General features: G+C 37.4%; 1 protein-coding gene across 1 annotated transcript in view; it reads left to right on the top strand.

The window, feature by feature from the left end:
- LOC150097890 (sodium/potassium-transporting ATPase subunit alpha-like) overlaps positions 1 to 19,745 on the top strand; it is a 397,473-nt gene extending 377,728 nt beyond the window's left edge. Inside the window, exons 22-23 of the mRNA XM_090406625.1 lie at positions 8,116 to 8,217; positions 18,149 to 19,745. Of these exons, the coding sequence (XP_090262751.1) occupies positions 8,116 to 8,217; positions 18,149 to 18,269 (223 nt within the window). The 3' untranslated portion in view covers positions 18,270 to 19,745. The remainder of the gene's footprint in view (positions 1 to 8,115; positions 8,218 to 18,148) is intronic.
- The last annotated feature ends 445 nt before the right edge of the window (positions 19,746 to 20,190 follow it).

Here is a 20,190-nt window from a genome sequence, read left to right as displayed (position 1 = left end):
GGTTACTGAGGATGAGATTTTTTGAACTACTGTTGATTGCTTATTGTAGTTTTATGGATGTATCCACTGATTGTAATGGTTTTTAAGCTTAGCTAATAGCAGAATGTTATATGATAAGTCAATTTTTTTTATATTGATCTTATTTATTTCTGCTAATGTTTTCACTATAGTTAATGCACAAAGAAAGGAACTCTGTTGTTTATGCTTTAGAAAACATTGATGCTGTTATCCTCACCTAGCTTATACAGTCCATGCTTAATGTTGACTTTGATTTTTTCTGAGAAACAGCAGATGTGATGACAGTAGTAGTGCATAACTTCTGAACTCTTTGAGCATTACACATTTATAATGAATCAAGAATGTTTATATAGTGTGTTACTTTTTTCTTTTCTTTTTTTATATGTATCCTATCTACAAAAGCCTATAGTACTAAGTCCTAATACTGTACCTATAGTAGAGTATTAGGACTTTCGGTTGGCTAAGGATTACATAATGCAAAAATCCTACTCTAGATACCAAACATGGAATTTTTTCAAGTACAAGTCACTTCAGACCTCCAATAATCAAGACAGTGATCTCATCCCAGGTATTATATTCATCTTTCACCCAAAGATATTCACAAAGCATCCATGCCCACATAGAGATTCATGCCCAGAGACTGTTGGTTGAAGAGTGGGTATGATAACCGAGCCAGCAGTTGCTTCAGATTAGTGTGATGCAGGCAGACTAAGCCATTTTATATGAATAGTCAGACAAGTCTGTTAAGTCATCAAATGACCTCACGAAGTTCTACTCCTTTCAGCTAACAACAAGCAGTTACATGTACAGCAGGTGCTGAACACTAATATTGCAACAGAAGCATGAAATAAATATTATCGTCATCAGACATCCCCCCCCCCCCGGAGTCAAAGACTAATCATGGAAGGTCTTCTACAATCACACACACACACACACACACACACACACACACACACACACACACACACACACACACACTATACCATGCCTTAAATACATTCACATTCTCTGCACACCACACTTTCAGGCAGTGTGCTCCAATAATTCACTGCTCTCTATGCAAAAAATACTACTTCTCACTCCCTTCCTCACACTCTCAGGTGACCTCGTATTTTCCCACATCTCACACCATTCTACAAAAAACCTCTTCAATGTTATTATTATTATTATTATTATTATTATTATTATTATTATTCAAGCCTCCATTGAGTCAAAATACTCATTGTGGGAGATCCTTCCTAAGAAACACAAAGTTTATCAAGATTCATCGAGGGGAGGTCTCCACTGAGAAACACGGTCTATCATATCACTCCTTGAACTCATTGAACGGTAAACTCACCACTCCATCAGGCAATGGATTCCATGGTTCAACCACATCCATGCAAAGAAACCTCTCCTCACCCTCCTGCAAACAGTTTCCTTTCATAACTTCCAGGGATGGTCTCTTGTCATCACTCCTTCCTGCTGTTCAACCAAGTGAAAGAACTCCCCAGTGTCAACCCTGTAACCACCTCTCAACAGTTTAAAAGTCTCAATCATATCACCTCTCCTTCTTCTATCCAACAAACTCTGCAGTCCACATTCCCTCAGCTGATCCTCATAACTAACATGGTAGAGTCCTGAAACCATCTTTGTTATCTGCCTTTGTACCCTTTCCACAGTTAATTTATCCCTTTCAAATCCTGGGGACCAAATCTAAGAACAATAGTCTAAGTGTGATATGATCAGAGACTTATACAATGGAATGATAACCCTTTTATCTCTGCAGGTCAGTGTCCTTCTCATTATTGCAGCAATCCTCTGTGTTACCTTCACCACCTTTGCAATATGTCCCCTAAATTTCAGGTTTCTATCAATCATCAACCCCAGATCTCTTGTCTCCCCTAGTTCCTCCAGTATAACTCCTCCCATAGAGTATGCAGCGTCCCATTGATGTTTCCCAAACCTCAAGACCTTACATTTTGCTGTATTAAACCGACACCCCCCATTCATTTGCTCATCTATCTAACTTATTCAAATCCTCTTGCAGGGCTACAACATCTGCACTATTACTAATAGCCCTTCCCAGCTTCGCATCATCCACAAACAACCGAATATCTCCTTGCAATCCACAGACAATGTCATTGATATAAAGGTTAAACAATATAGGTCCTAGTACTGAGCCCTGTGGAACTCCACTTGTAGCCTTCTGCCTCCTTGAAACTGTCCCACCATACACAACTCTCTGATACCTATCGGACAACCAATCCTGAATCCAGTTGACCAATCTGACGTCCAGACCCATGTGCTGCAACTGAAATATCAGCTTATCATGTGGCATCCTGTCAAATGCCTTTGCTAAGTCTAAGAAAATTGCAGTATATGCCTTTCCCTCATCTAATGTTCTTGTAACTTTATTATAAAAGGCTAGCATATTGCTAAAACAAGAGCGCCCTTTCACAAATCCATGTTGATTCTCACATATAACATTACCCTCATCTTCCCAATGCTGTATACGGTCCTTCACTACTTTCTCCAAGATCTTAACAACTACTGATGACACGCAAACTGGCCTATAATTAGACACTTCCAGTCTGCTACCACCCTTATGCAATGGTACTATCTTACCTTCCTTCCATTCCCTGGACACCTTTGCCAAAGCCAGACTTTCATTGAAAAGCCAGGTCAAAGGCACTGCCAGTTCCCTAGCACATTCTCTCAAAACTCATGGTGTTAATCTGTTAAGAAACATGTTAATCTGATAAAATTTCCTTACCAACTTATATGTCTCTATCATATCCCTCCTCCTCCTCCTGTGGGACCCCACTTGTAACCCTCTGCCTCCTTGAAACTGTCCCACCATACACAACTCTCTGATACGTATTGGACAGCCAATCCTGAATCCAGTTGACCATTCTGACATCCAGACCCATGTGCTGCAACTTGTATATCAGCTTATCATGTGGCACTCTGTCAAATGCCTTTGCTAAGTCTAGTAAAATGACAGTATATGCCTTTCCCTCATCTACTGCTCTTGTAACTTTATTATAAAAGGCTAGCATATTGCTAAAACAAGAGCGCCCTTTCACAAATCCATGTTGACTCTTATGGATAACAGCACCCTCATCTGCCCAAGACATGCAGACTGGCCTCTAATTAGACACTTCCACTCTGCTACTACCCTTATGCAATGGCACTATCCTACCTTCCTTCCATTCCATGGGTACCTTTCCCGCAGCCAGACTTTCATTGAAAAGCCAGATCAAAGGCACTGTTAGTTCCCTAGCACATTCTCTCAAAACTCGTGGTGTTAATCTGTGAATCTGATAAAATTTCCTTATCAACTTATATGTCTCTATCATATCCCTCCTCTTCCTATCTAGACTGTGCAAAATGCATTTTCTCTAACTTTTCTTCTTCTTACCCAACATTTCAGGGACCAGAAATCACCTTAGCCAATTGCACCTTTTCCTCTGGATGCTTTCCCATATCTTTTTATCCTTTTGAAAACCAGGTGACTAAATCTGTGCAAAGTAGTAGGTCATATGTGGTCTAATCAAGATCTTATACAATGGAACAATAATCTCCTTACTTCTACAAATCAGTGTACTCCAAATCATTGCCATAATCTGCTCTGCTGTTGTCACAATTTTAGCAATGTATTCTCTAAATATTTTAAGTCTTTATAAATCCTCACCAATTCCATATTCTGCATCCCATCTTTGTTTCCTAAATTTTAAAACCTTACACTTTGCAACAAGCACTAAAACTACTCCCATGCCCATTCACTCAGTACATTGAAGTCCTCTTATAAAGCCACAACATCTGCTGTATTCCTCATATTTTTTCCTAACTTTGCATCATCCGCAAGCAACTAAACATTCCTATTCAAACTTTTCCCAATAATATTAACATACAGGTTAAACTGAAATTGCTCTAATACAGACCTTTCAGGCATATATTATTGACTTTCTTCATGTGGGATATTGCTTCCCCATACACAAATTGCTGATACCTATTAGAAAGCCAATCTCCATTCCAACCCTATCCATTCCAGTTTAACAATTAACTTAACGTGTGGCAAGCTATCAAAAGCCTTTTGAAAATCTAAGTATACTGCTGTGCATTCATCTTTCTGGTTGAATGCATCTGTCACCTTGTAATAAATAAGCAGATTACTGAAACATTAAGTTCCTTTAACATATCTGTGCTGTTAATCAAAGAGAATGGCACTGTTGTCAATCCAGTTCTGGATCTTTGTACCTTGCAAACCTCTCCAGCACTTTAACCACAATACCAGACACACTGATTGGCTTATAATTTGAAGCTTGAGTCTCTTATGAAGTGAAACAATCTTGCCTTCCTTCTGCTCCTTTGTAACATGGCCCAATCTAAGATTCATACTTGGTACATCCCCACCAAATCCTACAGCCTTAATAATATCAAGTTTACTCAGTTCCCCATTTACCTCTTGCTCACTCGCAGTCAGTCTCTTCTCTTCCCTTTTCACTGTGCCTACTCGTCATAATGATGAAATCACAAACCTTGTAGTTAAGCATATATTCTTTCCTTACAGAAGTCCTCATATAGCTGTCCACCACACAGGTTATAATCCTGTGATCATGCTCACTGGGAGAGAAATTTGACACCTTATTTATAATGACATACTCTGATGAGATGACCAAATCCAAGACCATCAATCCTTGCATATCCTCTATCATATATTGTATCTAAGGTCCTCCTCAAAAGCTGAAGAAAGTCATTTTCTCTATTTTCAAGTGTTATCTTGTCATTTTATTTTATATTATCATAATTAAACTTACCTATAGCGATCACCCTTTTCCTGCTTGCTTGGCTAATTTGCTTATACTTTCTTTGTTACTGTCCTCCATGTTACCAGGTCTATAGCAAAATTCAAGTAAATATTTCATCCTGTTCACCTCTATCTTATATTATACTGCTTCAAAACTACTGTCACTACTTTCCCTCTTGCATCTCTGCCTTGCTTGGGCATAGTTCCTTTTTTATCATCAATAACACTTCATATCCCTGTTTGTCTTTTATATCTTCATGAAACACAAAGAAAAAAAAACATCATACCCTTCTATTCCTATTCAGGATGTCATTGTCATCCAATCACATCTCACTTATTCCAACTATTTTTGTATAAACAATCTCAATCAATGCAGTAATTTTGCTGATATTTATTGCTGATACTTCTGGCATTCATATACAAATATAACATTTTATTTCTGGATTTATAAAAGTTTCCATTGATACTTCTTTGATATGACCTCTCCATGCCATACTCCAGTCATTCCTTCCCCCCCCCTCTCTCTCTCATTACACATTCCAGAATCCTCTCCAGACCCAGATGCTCCTTTCCACATCCCAGGTCATCCAATTCCTTATATACTACACATTGACTTCCTCTTACAGCATTGATGTTTCTCAGACTATCTCTTCACATCCATCTGACTTTCCTGTTTCTTGCACTCCTGTTTTCACATTCTCCTTTCTTATGCTACCTACTCACTTCTTCATTCATAAGGACTTTTGATAGATTACTGCATGATAAGTTGATAGTCAAACTAGAGAAAATGGGGTTGGATATTAGATTAGTGCATTGGATCAGAGATTGGCTATCTGATAGGTATCAGCAAGTTGTGTATGGGGAGCAGTGACCCAGAAGAGGAAAGTCACTAGTGGTGTGCCTTAGTGGTCTGTTTTGGGGCCCTTGCTGTTTAACTTGTATGTTAATGATATTGGCAAAGATTTGCATTGGAGTATTCTGTTGCTTGCAGATGATGCAAAGTTGGGATGAACTATGAAGAGTAGAGAAGATGTTTTCGCCTTACAAGAAGACTTGAATAAATGGAGTGAATGGTCACAGGAATGGGGATAGAGTTCAATGTTGCAAAATGTAAGGTTTTAAATGTGATGACAGCAGAACAGATTATGGGAATGATTTGGACTACACTGATTTGTAGAAGTAAGGAGGTTATGGTTCTATTTTTGGTCTTTGGAATGCTGAACTTGAAGAAAGATTGAAAAAATGTAGTTTGCAAAGTTGATAAGGGGGTTTTATCTGATTAACTTGAAAGATGTCTTTCATAGAATAGTGGAGGAAGGGGAGTGAAATACAGGTCATCCCTGGAAGCTGCATATAGAGGTTATGAGCAACCAAATGGAATGTAAGTTTATTTTTTGTTCATGCAGAGTGGTGAATTATTGGAATGCATTATTTCTGTGGTGATTGCAGGGATGTGAGTGCTTTAATAATATTGAGTTGTGTGTGCACAACAGAGGCACCTCTTGTGATGAGTCTGACTCCATGGAGATCTCACTAAAGCTTAGTACTTATTTTTCTTTTCAATATGATGCTTACTTTTATCTTACTTAGTGCTAAATGTGGTCCTTTCCTATTTTAAATTCCTTTTGTACTGAATTTAAACTTGCATTCCAAAAAAGTAAGGTGTATAATAGTTTCCACCCTCATAATGATTGTAAGCTAGGCTGAGTAAACACAATGTATACTTACTGTTACTGTCTTCTGGTGTTCTTGTTCTGTGAAATAAAACTTTAAAATAGAGGAAGAATCTTAATCAACTCAGGGTCCTTTTCCATGGCAATTCAAATCCATTTCTTGCAAAGTATTTGAACTTATGGAATCTGAAGTCACCTGACTTATCAAACACATTGACAAAAAACTTTTGATGACAGAAACTTAAGACATACTGAAACATTAAAAAACAGTGATAATCAGGTCTGCAAATGTGTTTCATTTAACTTTTTCACAATAACTTGATCAGTTATTATTATTATTATTATTCAGGCCTCCATGAAGTCAAAGACTCATTGTGGGAGACCTTTCCTAGAAAACACAAAGTCTATCATACTACTTGAACTCATTGACCATTCTTGCTCTCACCACTCTATCATGCAATGCATTCCACGATTCAACCATCCTCCATGCAAAGAAACCACTCCTCACCCTCTTGCTCACAGCTTCCTTTCGTAACTTCCAGGGATGGCTCCCTTTTCATCACTCCTTCCCACTGTTCCACCAAGTGAAAGACCTCCCCCAATGTCAACCCTGTAACTTCCTCTCAACAGTTTAAAAGTCTCAGTCATATCACTTCTCCTTCTTCTATCTACTAAGCTCTGCAGTCCACATTCCCCTCAGCCGATCCTCATAACTAACATTGTACAGTCCTGAAACGATCTTTGTTATTATCCACCTCTGTACCCTTGCCACAGTTAATTTGTCCCCTTTAAATCCTGGGAACAAAAATCCTGGGTCTCCAAATTTGAGAACAACAGTCCCAGTGTGGACTATTGTCGTGAAGGTAACCCAGAGGATTGCAGCAATCCTTTGGGTTACCTTCACAACCTTTGTAATATGTTCCCTGAATTTCAGGTTTCTATCAATCATCACCCCCCAGATCTGTTGCCTCACCTACATCTTCCACTACTGCTCCTGCAATCAAGTATGCAGCCTCCCATTGATCTATCCCAAACTTCAAGACTACATTTTGTGGCATTAAACCGATACCCCATTCATTTGCCCATCTGTCTAGTTTATATAAATCCTCTTGCAGGGCTGCCATATCTGCATTATTACTAATAACACTTCCCAACTTCACATCATCTGCAAATAACTGAATTTCCCCCTGCAATTCACTGACAATGTCATTGATATAAAGGTTAAACAGTACAGGTCCCAGTACTGAGCCCTGTGTGACCCACTTGTAACCTTTTACCTCCTTGATATTGCCTCACCATACACAACTCTCTGATACCTATCAGACAGCCATTCCTGAATCCAGTTGACTAACCTGACATCTAAATCCATGTGCTGCAACTTAAATATCAGCTTATCATGTGACACCCTCTCCTTATTACTTGTGTGTTTTCTCCATATGAACTTATGGATTTCTTCATGTTGGAATATGTTGGCGTTAGTAATAATTTGTCCACATCCTGAACAGAAATGCAGCAAGTACCAACCATTCTTATTAGGTTTGCAGCTTTCTTCAAATATTCAAAAAAACATTTCTATGTCCTGAAAGCATAATTCATTAATTTACTCATACATTTTTTAAATTATTAATTTAGGAACCATGCGCTTAACTTTGGACTAGTGTTCGAAACAGCTTTAGCTGCCTTCCTATCCTACTGCCCAGGAATGGATAAAGGGTTAAAAATGTATCCTCTGAAGTAAGTAATTAAATTTGTATAACACAATTGAAATTTTATTTATGTGTAATTGAAAATAAATTTTCAATTGCACACAAAGTAATTATAATTTCAAACTTATATTGAACTTATTGTGTTATAATACTTGTGTTTTGAGTGAAAATTTTATTGGTTTGTTTACTATTTTTACTTGGAAGATAGTAATTTACTATTATTATTATTGCCATTATATATAAGCACCTCTGTAGTGCAATTGGAAGAACAATGATCTGTTGCACCCTTCGATTGGAAAAGGCCCAAGTTCAATTCTCATCGTGACGGGAGGAATCTTTATATGGACTTTTTCAATCTCATACTGTGGTAGCAGGATTTTTTCTCCTGGAAACTCGGGTTTTTCATCCCGCATACAGACAAATTGGCCCTTCAGAACACACGCAATTTACAGACAAAAAAAATACTACTTGTGGTAGTAGTTGGCAGTAGTGGCATTGATGTAGATAATTGGTAGTAGAGGTTTGGTGTAGTAGTGAAGATGGAGAGTTGTACAGTAGTTGTCCTCCCGCGATGAGTCTGCAGACTCCTTGGAGGTGTCACAGTAATAATAAAATATACTCAAATGTATACTTTTATGGCTAGTTAGCAGTTACTTTGTGTGTGTGTGTGTATATGTATATTTGGTTTTTTTTTTGGACAGAGGCTGTATAGAAGAAACTAGTGGTGCCACCTGTTGTATCTTTTTGTTGTCAAAAGCAGCAACCTTCATTAGTGTTGTGTCAACTGTTTATGACATTTTTTTCATTAGAAGCCGAGTTATAGTGCCAAGAGTGACAGTGTGTTTTGACGAACGGTTGGAAAATGAGTTTCAAACAGAGTGCTGTGATTGACTTTTGTGTTAAACTTGGTAAAAGTTTTACCGAAACACTTCAAATGCTTCAAAAAGCATACGATGATGAATACTTATCCTGTACTCAAGTTTACGAGTAGTTTAACCGACTTCAAAGTGGTTGTGAGACGCTTGAGGACGACAAAAAGCCGGGCTGTCCAAAAATTGGACCGAAGTTAACATCCAAAACGTCAGTGATTTCATCAAAGAAAACCCGAAATCGTCCATGAGATTGATTGAAGATGAATTGGGGATTCCAAAATCAACTGTGCAACATTGTGACTGAGAGTTTTGGCCTTCGTAAATTGAATTCGGGATTTGTTCCCCACAAGTTGACCGACAACCAAAATATGTATTGAATTGAACACTGCAAGGACCTCATTAAAACTGCTTGTAATGACTCAAACATCCTTGAAACGATCATTACGTTAAAGCACCAGAAGAGGGGCATCTGAAAAAAAGTCACTTGGAGAAGTCAAAAGTAAAGACAATGCTGATTTGTTTTTATGATTCTAAGGGCATTATTCACAAAGAATTCATTCCACATGGCCAAGCGGTCAATGGTGAGTTTTATCTCAAAGTTTTGAAGCAATTGATAGCGAGAATTCGTCGTGTACAGCATGAATATCATGTCATGATGCAGGCAGCTGGTCACTTTTGCATGATAATGCACGATAAGACCCAGAAGAGGGGCATGCGAAAAAAGTCGCTTGGAGAAGACAATGCTGATTTGTTTCTATGATTCCAAGGCATTATCCACAAAGAATTTGTTCTGCCTGGCCAAATGGTCAATGGTGAGTTTTATCTCAAAGCTTTTAAGCAATTGATAGTGAGAATTCGTCGTGTGTAGGCGGTTGGTCACTTTTGCACAATAATGCACCATCTCATCGTTCAAACACTGTGAGACAGTTTTTGAGAAAAAAACCAAGTTTGTATGTTGGATCACTCACTGTATTCACCTGATTTAGCACCTTGTGACTTCTTTCTCTTCCCCTGACTTCATTTGCCGATGAAAGGAAAGCGATATGACACCATTGAAAATGTTCAAGCAACAGTAACCATGACTCTCAACAGTATCCCAAAAACCGATATAAAAAAACTCATTTAATATTCGATACAGCATTTGGCAAGGTCAATTAATTGACCTTGCCAAATGCTGTGTCGAAGCTGAGGGAGAGTATATTGATTGAAATAAATGATATGAATAATTATAATTGGCCTGTGTTTTATTTTCTATCAAAAGTTCGGTTTCTTTTTGGACAGAGGGTATATGTAACTTCTATAAACCATATTGAAGGTTAGATTATCATTGCTGAGAAAGTACAGTATCTAGACAACAGTCTGAAACTGACCTAACTCTCAGAGCTGAAAAGAGAGAGAACAGTTGGTAAACTGTATGCTTGGCTAGGTTAGTAGAGTGAATAGAATATCAACAATTCAAGTTATGCCTTATAGTCCAGAATGATACACATTAACTCATTTGCTGTCTTGGTCTTTCTTTTCCATTTGTCATGTATGCGAAACAGACTTCATTATCTTTATTCTCTTACTGTTCTGTTTTTTGCTTCTTAGACTAACACTTTTATATCCTTTCTCATTCTATACTTATCACCTCTCAAATCATTTGTTCCTCCCAAAACTCTCAACTCTTTAATGTTCTTTGTGCTGCCACTCACATCTTTAATTTTTGCTCCCAAAAATTTAGTTTTTGTCTCTCATCAGGTACATCCCTAATCATTGAATAATTTTACAATATTATTTCCCTTCACTCTCTCTCTCACACACACACACACACACACACACTTCTTTCTTTCTCTCTCTTTTTGTTTCCACTCGCCAGATATTTATCTAGTCACTCAAACTCATACTATGTTGTCTAAGATGCTGTGTAGCTAGATATGCTGGGGAGGACTGCACTTTTCAAGCATTGCATTCCACTCACCAGCTACTCTCTGTGCAAGGAACTTTCTCCTTACTTTCTTGCTTATACAGCCAAGCATACAAAAAAATTTTGGTATTTATATCCTTCCATCTCATGTAAATTCTTTCTACTGAATAGCATTGCAAAATTCTGACGTTATGTAGTAACTATTATTGGGATGAGTTTTTTTGCTTTGGTTGCATTTGAACTTAACTGTTTGGTTGAATTGATGATGTAATGGGAAACACATTAGGAAATAACTGTAATCCTAATTATTATTAGTAGCTCACAATTTTAAAATCTATCCACAAGTACACACATGAGACATTAGTATCATATGTGATATTAATGTATCACATATGATACTAATGTCTCATGTGTGACATTGTTGGGTTGGGTTGGACTATTATTGATTTCATATTATTATTGATTTCACTAATATTGGACTATTATTGATTTCACTCTACTTAATTGAATAATTAAGCAACTTAATTATTCAATTAAGTTGCTTTTCCCTCTTCCTATATAAATGAATAAGCTTCCATATATCTGATAAAGCAAGTACTTTACTACCAAATGGTAATATCTGGCATCAGTTGCATACTGACAAAGAATTCTGCTACTCTTTGCTAATATTATTATTATTATTACCCCCAGACTTCATGGAGTCAAAGACTCATTTGGGAGGTCCTTTTATCACACACACAGCTCATCATACTCTGCCTTGAACACATTCAAACTCTTTGCTGACACCACATGCTCAGGCAAGGCATTCCTATCATTTACAGCTCTGCATGGAAAAAACCTGTCTCTCACTCCCTTACTCACATCCTCTTTATACAGTTTCCAGGGATGACCTCTGGTTCTCCCCCCGTTCTCCCACTATTTTCTGTAGAACTTCTCCAGCATTGATCCTATAACAACCCCTTACCAACTTGTAGGTCTCTATCATATTTCCCCTCTTCCTCCTGTCCACCAGACTCTGCAAATTACATCTTCTCAATCTTTCCTCATACTCGACATTCCAGAGGTCAGAAACTACCTTAGTCAATCTCCTTTAGACCCTTTCCAACATCTCTTCATCCTTCTGAAAACCAGGACCAAATCTGGGCACAATAGTCCATGTGTGGCCTAATCAAAGCCTTATACAACGGAACAAGAATCTCCCTACTTCTACACGTCAGTGTCCTCAGCATCATTCCCAGAAGCCTTTGTTTTGTCTTCACAATTTTGACTATGTGTCCCCTAAATTTCTAATCCTTATCCACTATCACCCAAGTTCTCTTATTTCTTCCACCTCTAATAATATATCCTCACCAAGCATAAATTCTTCATCCCATTCTTCATCTTTGTTTTCCAAATTGTAAAACCTTACATTTTGCAACATTGAACTCCCATCCCCATTTCTGTGCCCAATCACTAAATTTATTCAAGTCTTCTTGTAAGGCCACAACATCTTCACTACTTGTCATGGTTCGTCCCAACTTTGCATCATCTGCAAATAACTGAATATCTCCATCCAAATCATCACCTATATCGTTAATATACAAGTTAAAAAGCAATGTCCCCAAAACAGATCCCTGAGGCACTCTCCTCCCTATCACTACTGACTTTCCTTTTCCTGGATATCGCTTTCCCATACATAACTTGTTGATACCTATCAGACCAGTCTCCAGTCCAATGCACTAATCTATTATCCAGCCCCGTCTGCTCTAGTTTGACTATCAGTTCATCATGAGGTAGTCTATCGAAAGTCTTTGCAAAATCTAAGTATATTACTGTGTATCCTTCTCCTCTGTCCAAGGAAGTAGTTACTTTATTTTAATAAGTAAGTGGATTACTAAAACATGACCTGCCTTTAGCAAATCCATGCTGTCCATCAAAGATAATACCATTGTTGTCAACCCAACTCTGGATCCTAGTTCTCACAGGCTTCTCCAACAACTTAACCACAACACCTGACACACAGATAGGCCTATAGTTTGATGCTTGAGTTCGATCACCTGCTTTATGAAGTGGCACAATCTTGTCCTCCTTCCACTCCTTAGGAACTTGACCGAGTGCAAGACTCGTATTAAAAAAATATGTCAAGACAGGTGTCAACTCCCTGGCACATTCCTTCAGAATATGTGGTCATATATTATCAAGTCCCACAGCCTTATTTATATCTAGTTTACTCAACTCCCCATGTACCTTTTGCTCACTTGCAGTCAGTCTCTCCTCCCTATCATCTACTGCTCTCAATCTCTCCATGAAGTCACATTCACATGATAGAAAGACCTTTATGAATTGCTCATTAAGTATCTCCACCACACTTTCTGCAACAGCTGTCTTTATACCATTTTCTCCTGTCAATGTCATCCTTCCATAATCATTCTTTCTTTTGCTGGCTACATATCAAAAGAACTCCTTAGGATACTTTTTGGCTTCATTAGCTAAATGCTGTTCATACCACTCTTTAACTACCCTCACCAACCAAGCCACCCTCTTTGCCTGGTCTTTGTAGACCAGATGGAATTGGTTACTTCCACTTCTCTTATGCTGCCTCCACAATGCCCTCTTTCTCTGTATCGCATGCTTAATCTCTTTATTCATCCATCTCACACCTATATTATTTAACCTTCTTACCCTTGGAATACTCTTAGACTTTGCATCTACTAGATAGTTTTTAAAAATCCCCAAGCTGCATTGATCTCTTTTCCAGCTAACTCCTCATTCCATGCTACACCTGCAAGCTGTCTCCTGAGCTCTTCATAATCACCCCCCCCTTGTAGTTACACATATACCCTTTTCTCACAGAGATCCTCACACTGCTGCCAACCACTCAGGTAATCACCTCATTGTCACTCTCACCAATTGGTGGATGATTTAACACCTCATTTATAATTAGATCCTCTGATGAGATGACCAAATCCAAGACCCTCAAACCTCATTTTCCCTCTATTACATACTGTCTGAGGTAGTTATCACTCAAAATCTCAAGAAACTCATTTTCTTTACTTTCAGTTGCTATCTCATCATTCCGTTCTATATTGCCATAATTAAAATCACTTATAATGATCACTCTTTTCTTACTTGCTTGACTAATTTGATTATACATTTCATTATCACCACCATCCACATTACCTGGTCTATAACAACATCCAACCAAATATTTGATTCCATTCACCTCTATCTCACACCATACTGCCTCAAAACCACCGGCACTATTTCCCTCTTGCATCTCTACTTTGTATGGACTTAACTCTTTCTCTATGATCAATGGCACTCCCCCTCCCTTTTTACCCCTTCTTTCCTCACAAAACACATCATACCCTTCCATCTCTATTCCTGTCAGGATGTGGTCCTCTTCCAACCATATCTCACTTTTTCTAGCAATCTATGGGTGAACAGACGCAATTAATGCAACCATTTCATCTTGAAGTAGAAAAAGCCATCAAAGGCTTGAAATGTGGAAAGGCAGCAGGAGTATATGATATTAGACCAGAAATGCTGAAGTATGGTGGTATAAAAGTCTTACAGTGGCTGCACTGCATAGTTCAGAAGGCCTGGACAGATGGACGAATTCCTGATGATTGGAGTAGAGCTCTAATTGTACCCATATATAAAAAGAGAAATAAAACTGAATGTGAGAATTACAGAGATATTTCTCCACTGAGTGTTCCGGGCAAGATTTATGCCAATATACTTCAGAAACGGTTGAGAAGAATTGTGGAAGAAAAGGTTGGGGAAGAACAAGCTGGATTCAGGCCAAATAGAGGCTCTCAGGATCAGATCTTCACTTTACGACAAACAGTTGAGAAAGCATGGGAATATAACAGAGATCTGTATTTAAGTTTTGTCGATTTGGAAAAGGCATACGACAAGGTGTCAAGAGAGAAGCTATTCAATATACACTACAGTTATATGGTGTCAATGGGGCATTATATCAAGCAATACTAGTCTTTATTTGAGTTGCAAGTCAGCAGTTAGAATTGAAGGAAGTACGGGAAGATGGTTTAATGTTAAATCTGGTGTGAGACAATGATGTACATTATCCCTTATGTTATTTGTTATCTATATGGATCACATTATGAAGGAAAGTGGTATTAAACATGATATCAGAATTGGAGATGTTAATGGCAGCTCTTTGCTTTATGCAGATGATGTTATACTTCTAAATAAATCTGCTACAAGTTTGCAAGATTCCCTGACTAAATTGAGTAGCTGTTGCAATAGACATGGTATGAAGGTCAGCATTAAGAAGACAAAGCCAATGAAAATAGGTAGAATTGTTGAAAATGTCAACTGTGTTGTGAATGGGGAACCTGTGGAACAAGTAAAACATTTCAGCTACTTAGGCACGAATTTTAGTGAAAATCGTAAATATGGAAATAGACAACAGAATCAACAAAGCTGGTATGGTACGATGTCAATTGAATAAATTCATATGGAATAAGAGAGAAATTAGTCGGAACGCTAAGTTAGCTGTATACAAGACAGTGTTCAAACAAGTTTTAACTTATGGATCTAAGAGCTGAGTCAGAAGTAAAACACTTGACCAAAGACTAGAGACCAGATATGAGAGTCCTGAGAAAGATTAGGGGCGTGAAAAGATGGCATCAATGGCAATATCATATTAAAAACGAGGATATTAGGAAAAAACTTGACATTGTCAGCATCCAGGAATGCGTTAGCAGAGCTAATCTCCGGTGGTATGGTAACTTAAACAGAATGGGTGAGGAAAGATTAGCAAAACAGGTGTTCTCTGCCAGGTTGGCAGGAAAATGACCCAGAGGAAGACTAAGATATAGGTGGATTGATATGGTACAAAGTGCCTTAGATGATAGAAATATAAAATCTGATAATGTTGGAGTCTTGACAAGTAACAGACTAAATTGGAGGAAAATTGTATATAGAAAGTTAGTAATGATGTAAATTTTTCATGTAGTACTATCATATCCTGTACACCTCTTGAGGGTACATGTCAGGAATTTGATGATAACGATGATGATGATTTCATCTGCTGTGTTTCTTATACTTCTAGTATTTGTATACAAACACAACAGCTCATTTCTGGATCTACAGCTAGTTCCACTGATACCACTCACTCGATGTGATCTCTTCATGCTCGACTGGTGCCATTTTCCTTTCTGCTTATTCATTTTAAAACCCTTTTATATTCCAACTGTTTCCTCTTGATCCCAGGTCATCCCATTTCTTTCCTGCCTACACATGCTCTCACCTCTTTTTTGAAGCATCCACCTTTCTCACACTGTGTACTCCTGTCCAGCCTGAGCCTTCCCATTTCCCTGCTCCTCTTGCACACACCCATTCTCTCATTTTCTATGTTCATGCCACCCACTTCCTCATTCATAACCATCTCTTCAATCTCTCCTGTCTTACTCTCCTGCTCTTGAACATCACTTCCCACTTGATCTGATTCATTCTCTCTCACTCTACTCACTCCTCTACCTTTCAGCAGCAGTCTCTCCAAGCAACTCACACTTAAATGCAGTCCATCGCTCCCATACAGTTCCCTTCTTCCTTCAAACTCATTCCACACATTAACAAACTGTACTCCTGTCTCCTCACACATTTCAGCCAGCATATCATTCATAATCCTTGCTCTCTGCCTCATCTTACTAGTCATACTTAGGCAACACGCTAACTACCCTTCCTGTCACACTATTCTCTTTTATCCTTCTTAGCAGCCTCCTGATATCCATTCTGACTTGCTCTTGTCCTCTGTCAAATCATTCGTGCCGATTGAAACCATCAGTTCCTTTGTTCGCTCCCTCCTCATATCCAATGTCTCAATCACTCTACTCATTTTACCGCCTGGAAAACTTACCTTGTGCATCCTATCATCCAGCACACCTTTAATAATGGAGTCACCATATAATGCCACTCGCTTATTTTTCGTTAACTCTTTCGTGCCACCATGATTAGTTTTAATAGTTTTTACCCAAATTTTCTTAATTTCATTCTGCATCCATTTCATCTCTTTCCTCATCTAATCCAATTTGACTTCCGAATCTTGCATCACATTCTCTCTATCATTCAATCTTTCTAATTTTCTAATTCTTGACACCCTCTTCTCACTTTCACTCTCATTCGTCCTTCTGTGCTTCAGTACTTTTGGTCCAACATGCGTCCAACTTTTGCTATCATTCATTCTTTCGATTTTTTCCAGTTTCGATTCCTGCATCACACCATTTCCAGTTTCATTCGTTCTCTCAATTTCATTTCCTTCCGCCACTCTCGCCTCACTTTCGTCCTTTTCAACATCCGTTATGGTTTTTAAATCACTCGTTTTCTTTTTTACTGATTTTTTAACATTCTTTCACCTCTCACACCATCCTTCTCTTTCGAACGTGCACTTATTTTCCCCACGACATTCTCGCTACTAACACTTTCTGTCATCAGTTTCATATATATAACTGATTGCTGGGTTGGATGCATAATATATATATATATATATATGTATATATATATATTATTATTATTATTATTATTATTACAGGTATCTCCATGGAGTCAGTAGACTCATCTCGGGAGACCCAAAGTTTGAAGTCATATATATATATGACTTCAGAAAAATAATATTTGCTGTGTTTTTGTGTGTGTGTGTCTATAAGCACCTCTAGAATGTAGTTGGATCGAAAAGACCCAAGTTCGGATCTCATCATGATGAGTGGAATCTTCTTGAACTTCTTCAGTTAAATGTGAGTTAGCCAATCTCATAGAAAGGTAGCAGGGTCCTTTCCTTCATGCTTCACAGTGATCAGAATACATTATAAAAATTATGGAGCCGCCTACCATGTTAGAGTAAAAATTTAGTTTAATATAAACCAAAGGAAAGGTAGCAGGGCTTTTTCTTGGCGACTCTAGTTTTTAATCTTGCATACAGGTGAAATGGCCAAAGAACAAAACAATTAATAGACAGAATTTTTTCTAGTAGTAGATGATAGACAGTAGCATGTAGATAGAGAATTAAGTGGTGAAGACAGTGGGTTACTTGGTAAGAAATGCCCTCCCACAACAAGTCCTTGGAGGTGTCATATAATAATAATAATAAAAGAGCCTTTATTTATGCTTTGAAAATATTGAATTTTTTATCTTTAAATTAAGTTGTATCATATTAAAAGATTTTTTTATATTTACAGAATCAACTGGTGGCTACCAGCACTCCCATTTTCATTGCTTATTTTTGTTTACGATGAAATCAGGCGCTTCATTTTGAGGCGTAATCCTGGAGGATGGGTTGAAAGAGAGACTTATTACTAATGTTATTAGAGACCTAGTCCATCATATTGCTCTAAAGTAACATCTCATTATTTTGTGATGAGATGCTTTGGAGCTCATTTCATGTGTTCAGCCATCAAGGGTGAGTTTCACTTCAGACATAGGTTTTTCACCTAGATAGCATGGTGCTTACATAATAACATGCAAAGGATAAGAAGCTTGACAGATAGGATATATGAATATGGAAAGCATTTTTGACACCGCCTACAAAATGTTTTGCCACTTTAAAGTTGTCCATATGGATTTTAACTTTTATGAAAAAGTGCAGAATGTATAATTTCCTATAATATGAATGTTTTAATAACAAATCCAATGTTTAATTATAAAATTTATATTCTTTTGAGGGGGGGTAATGAGCCAGCAGCTCATATAGAATATTCTATGCTTTTTAAAAAAAAATGAAAGAGATATATATATATATATATATATACACACACACACACACATACATACACAAACATATATATGTATATTCTTTATGTACATGTAAAGGTGAGAAGAAAGCAAACAGTTGCTTATTACTAGAAACAAATATTTTAAAAATATATGAACTCTGAAAGCTATGTGGTACAGTGGAAAGGCAGAAGCTGCTAAAAATCATTGATTAAAATAAGAAACTCATAATTATTGTACGACATTTGTTTAGATCTCAGGTTTCATTTTTTCCCCCATTTTTTTGTAGATAATTAAAATGATTTATATCTTTGTTAATTAAAACTGTCATGTTTGTCACATGTTTTAAACTGCTGTGCACAGTCTAAAAGTTTAGATAACATTACTTGGTAATAGCTGTGTTTATCACCAACTTTTGTGATATGCAGTCATTTCTGTTGAATCTCAGGAAACGTTTTTCACTGTGTGCATATTACTGGACCATACAAAAAAAAAAAAAAAAAAGATCTGTTAATACTGCCGAAGCACTTCATTTGAACAGCATAAATAGGAGAATGGTAAAGACTAGTTAGAATCCTAATTTGTCAAGGTGAAACAAGAAGAACCTGGTAATGCACAGGTCGAGCAGCTTTATGTGCTTAAGCACTACACAGAATGTCAAACACTGCAGGGTATACACGTAGAAAAGCAGTCCAAGAGAGTGTAGTGGCATTTCTTCCTTGTAGCCACAGTAGCCCTCAAAAATGTTTCTAAGCACAGTACACACATAACACATCTTTAAATTTTAGGTGACAAAAGCAAAAAAAAAATGAAAAATATAGTATTTTAGAAAAGATCTTACCTAGTATAGTCAAAAATGTGAGACTATAATAAAGCACAGCCAATATATTTGCATTTTAGACTGCTGTTTACAGCTGCATTAGTGAGAAAAATGAAATTGACTTCCAGATCAATGACAAAAAAAAAAAAATCTATATAGAGAACACAATTATATATAAATACATATAAATATATATATGTATATGTATTTTAGTAGTAGTTTACAAATGACAGTTAAAAGGGAAAAAAAAGTGATGTAGTTTAATAGTGAAACGAAGATCATACGAAATTGTGATATGTGTTTGTGCAAAAATATTGTATATTTATTATGTGGATGTATAATTTTCAGTTAAAAATAAAGTGTGAATAAAACTGTTTTTGATTTCTTAAATACAAAGAAGAAAGACACATTCCAACTGATATGCCGTCATGTCATATACATACCCCAAAGGCACAGAGGTCTGACATACATCAGTTTACAGGCTGAAGTTAACCTTGTGAGAATGGCCAGTCCTCAGCAGAGTGCCAACAGCATCGAATGAATTAACCCCTTCCAACTACTAACGTGCTCAGACTTGCTTAACTTGTTGCATGAGCCATTAGTAGCACAGACTCTACCAATCGACCAACTTTTGCTGTCCCAACTGACTGATATTAATGTGATATATTTATTATTCTTGTGTACCATTAT

This window comes from Typopeltis vanoorti, chromosome 16 (assembly GCF_054136105.1).
Source record: "Typopeltis vanoorti isolate ZY-2024b chromosome 16, IOZ_Tvanoo_1.0, whole genome shotgun sequence".
In the NCBI taxonomy this organism is placed as follows: Eukaryota; Metazoa; Arthropoda; class Arachnida; order Uropygi; family Thelyphonidae; genus Typopeltis; species Typopeltis vanoorti.
Note: the sequence above shows the minus strand (reverse complement) of the source record. Positions and strands in the feature narration are given on the sequence as shown.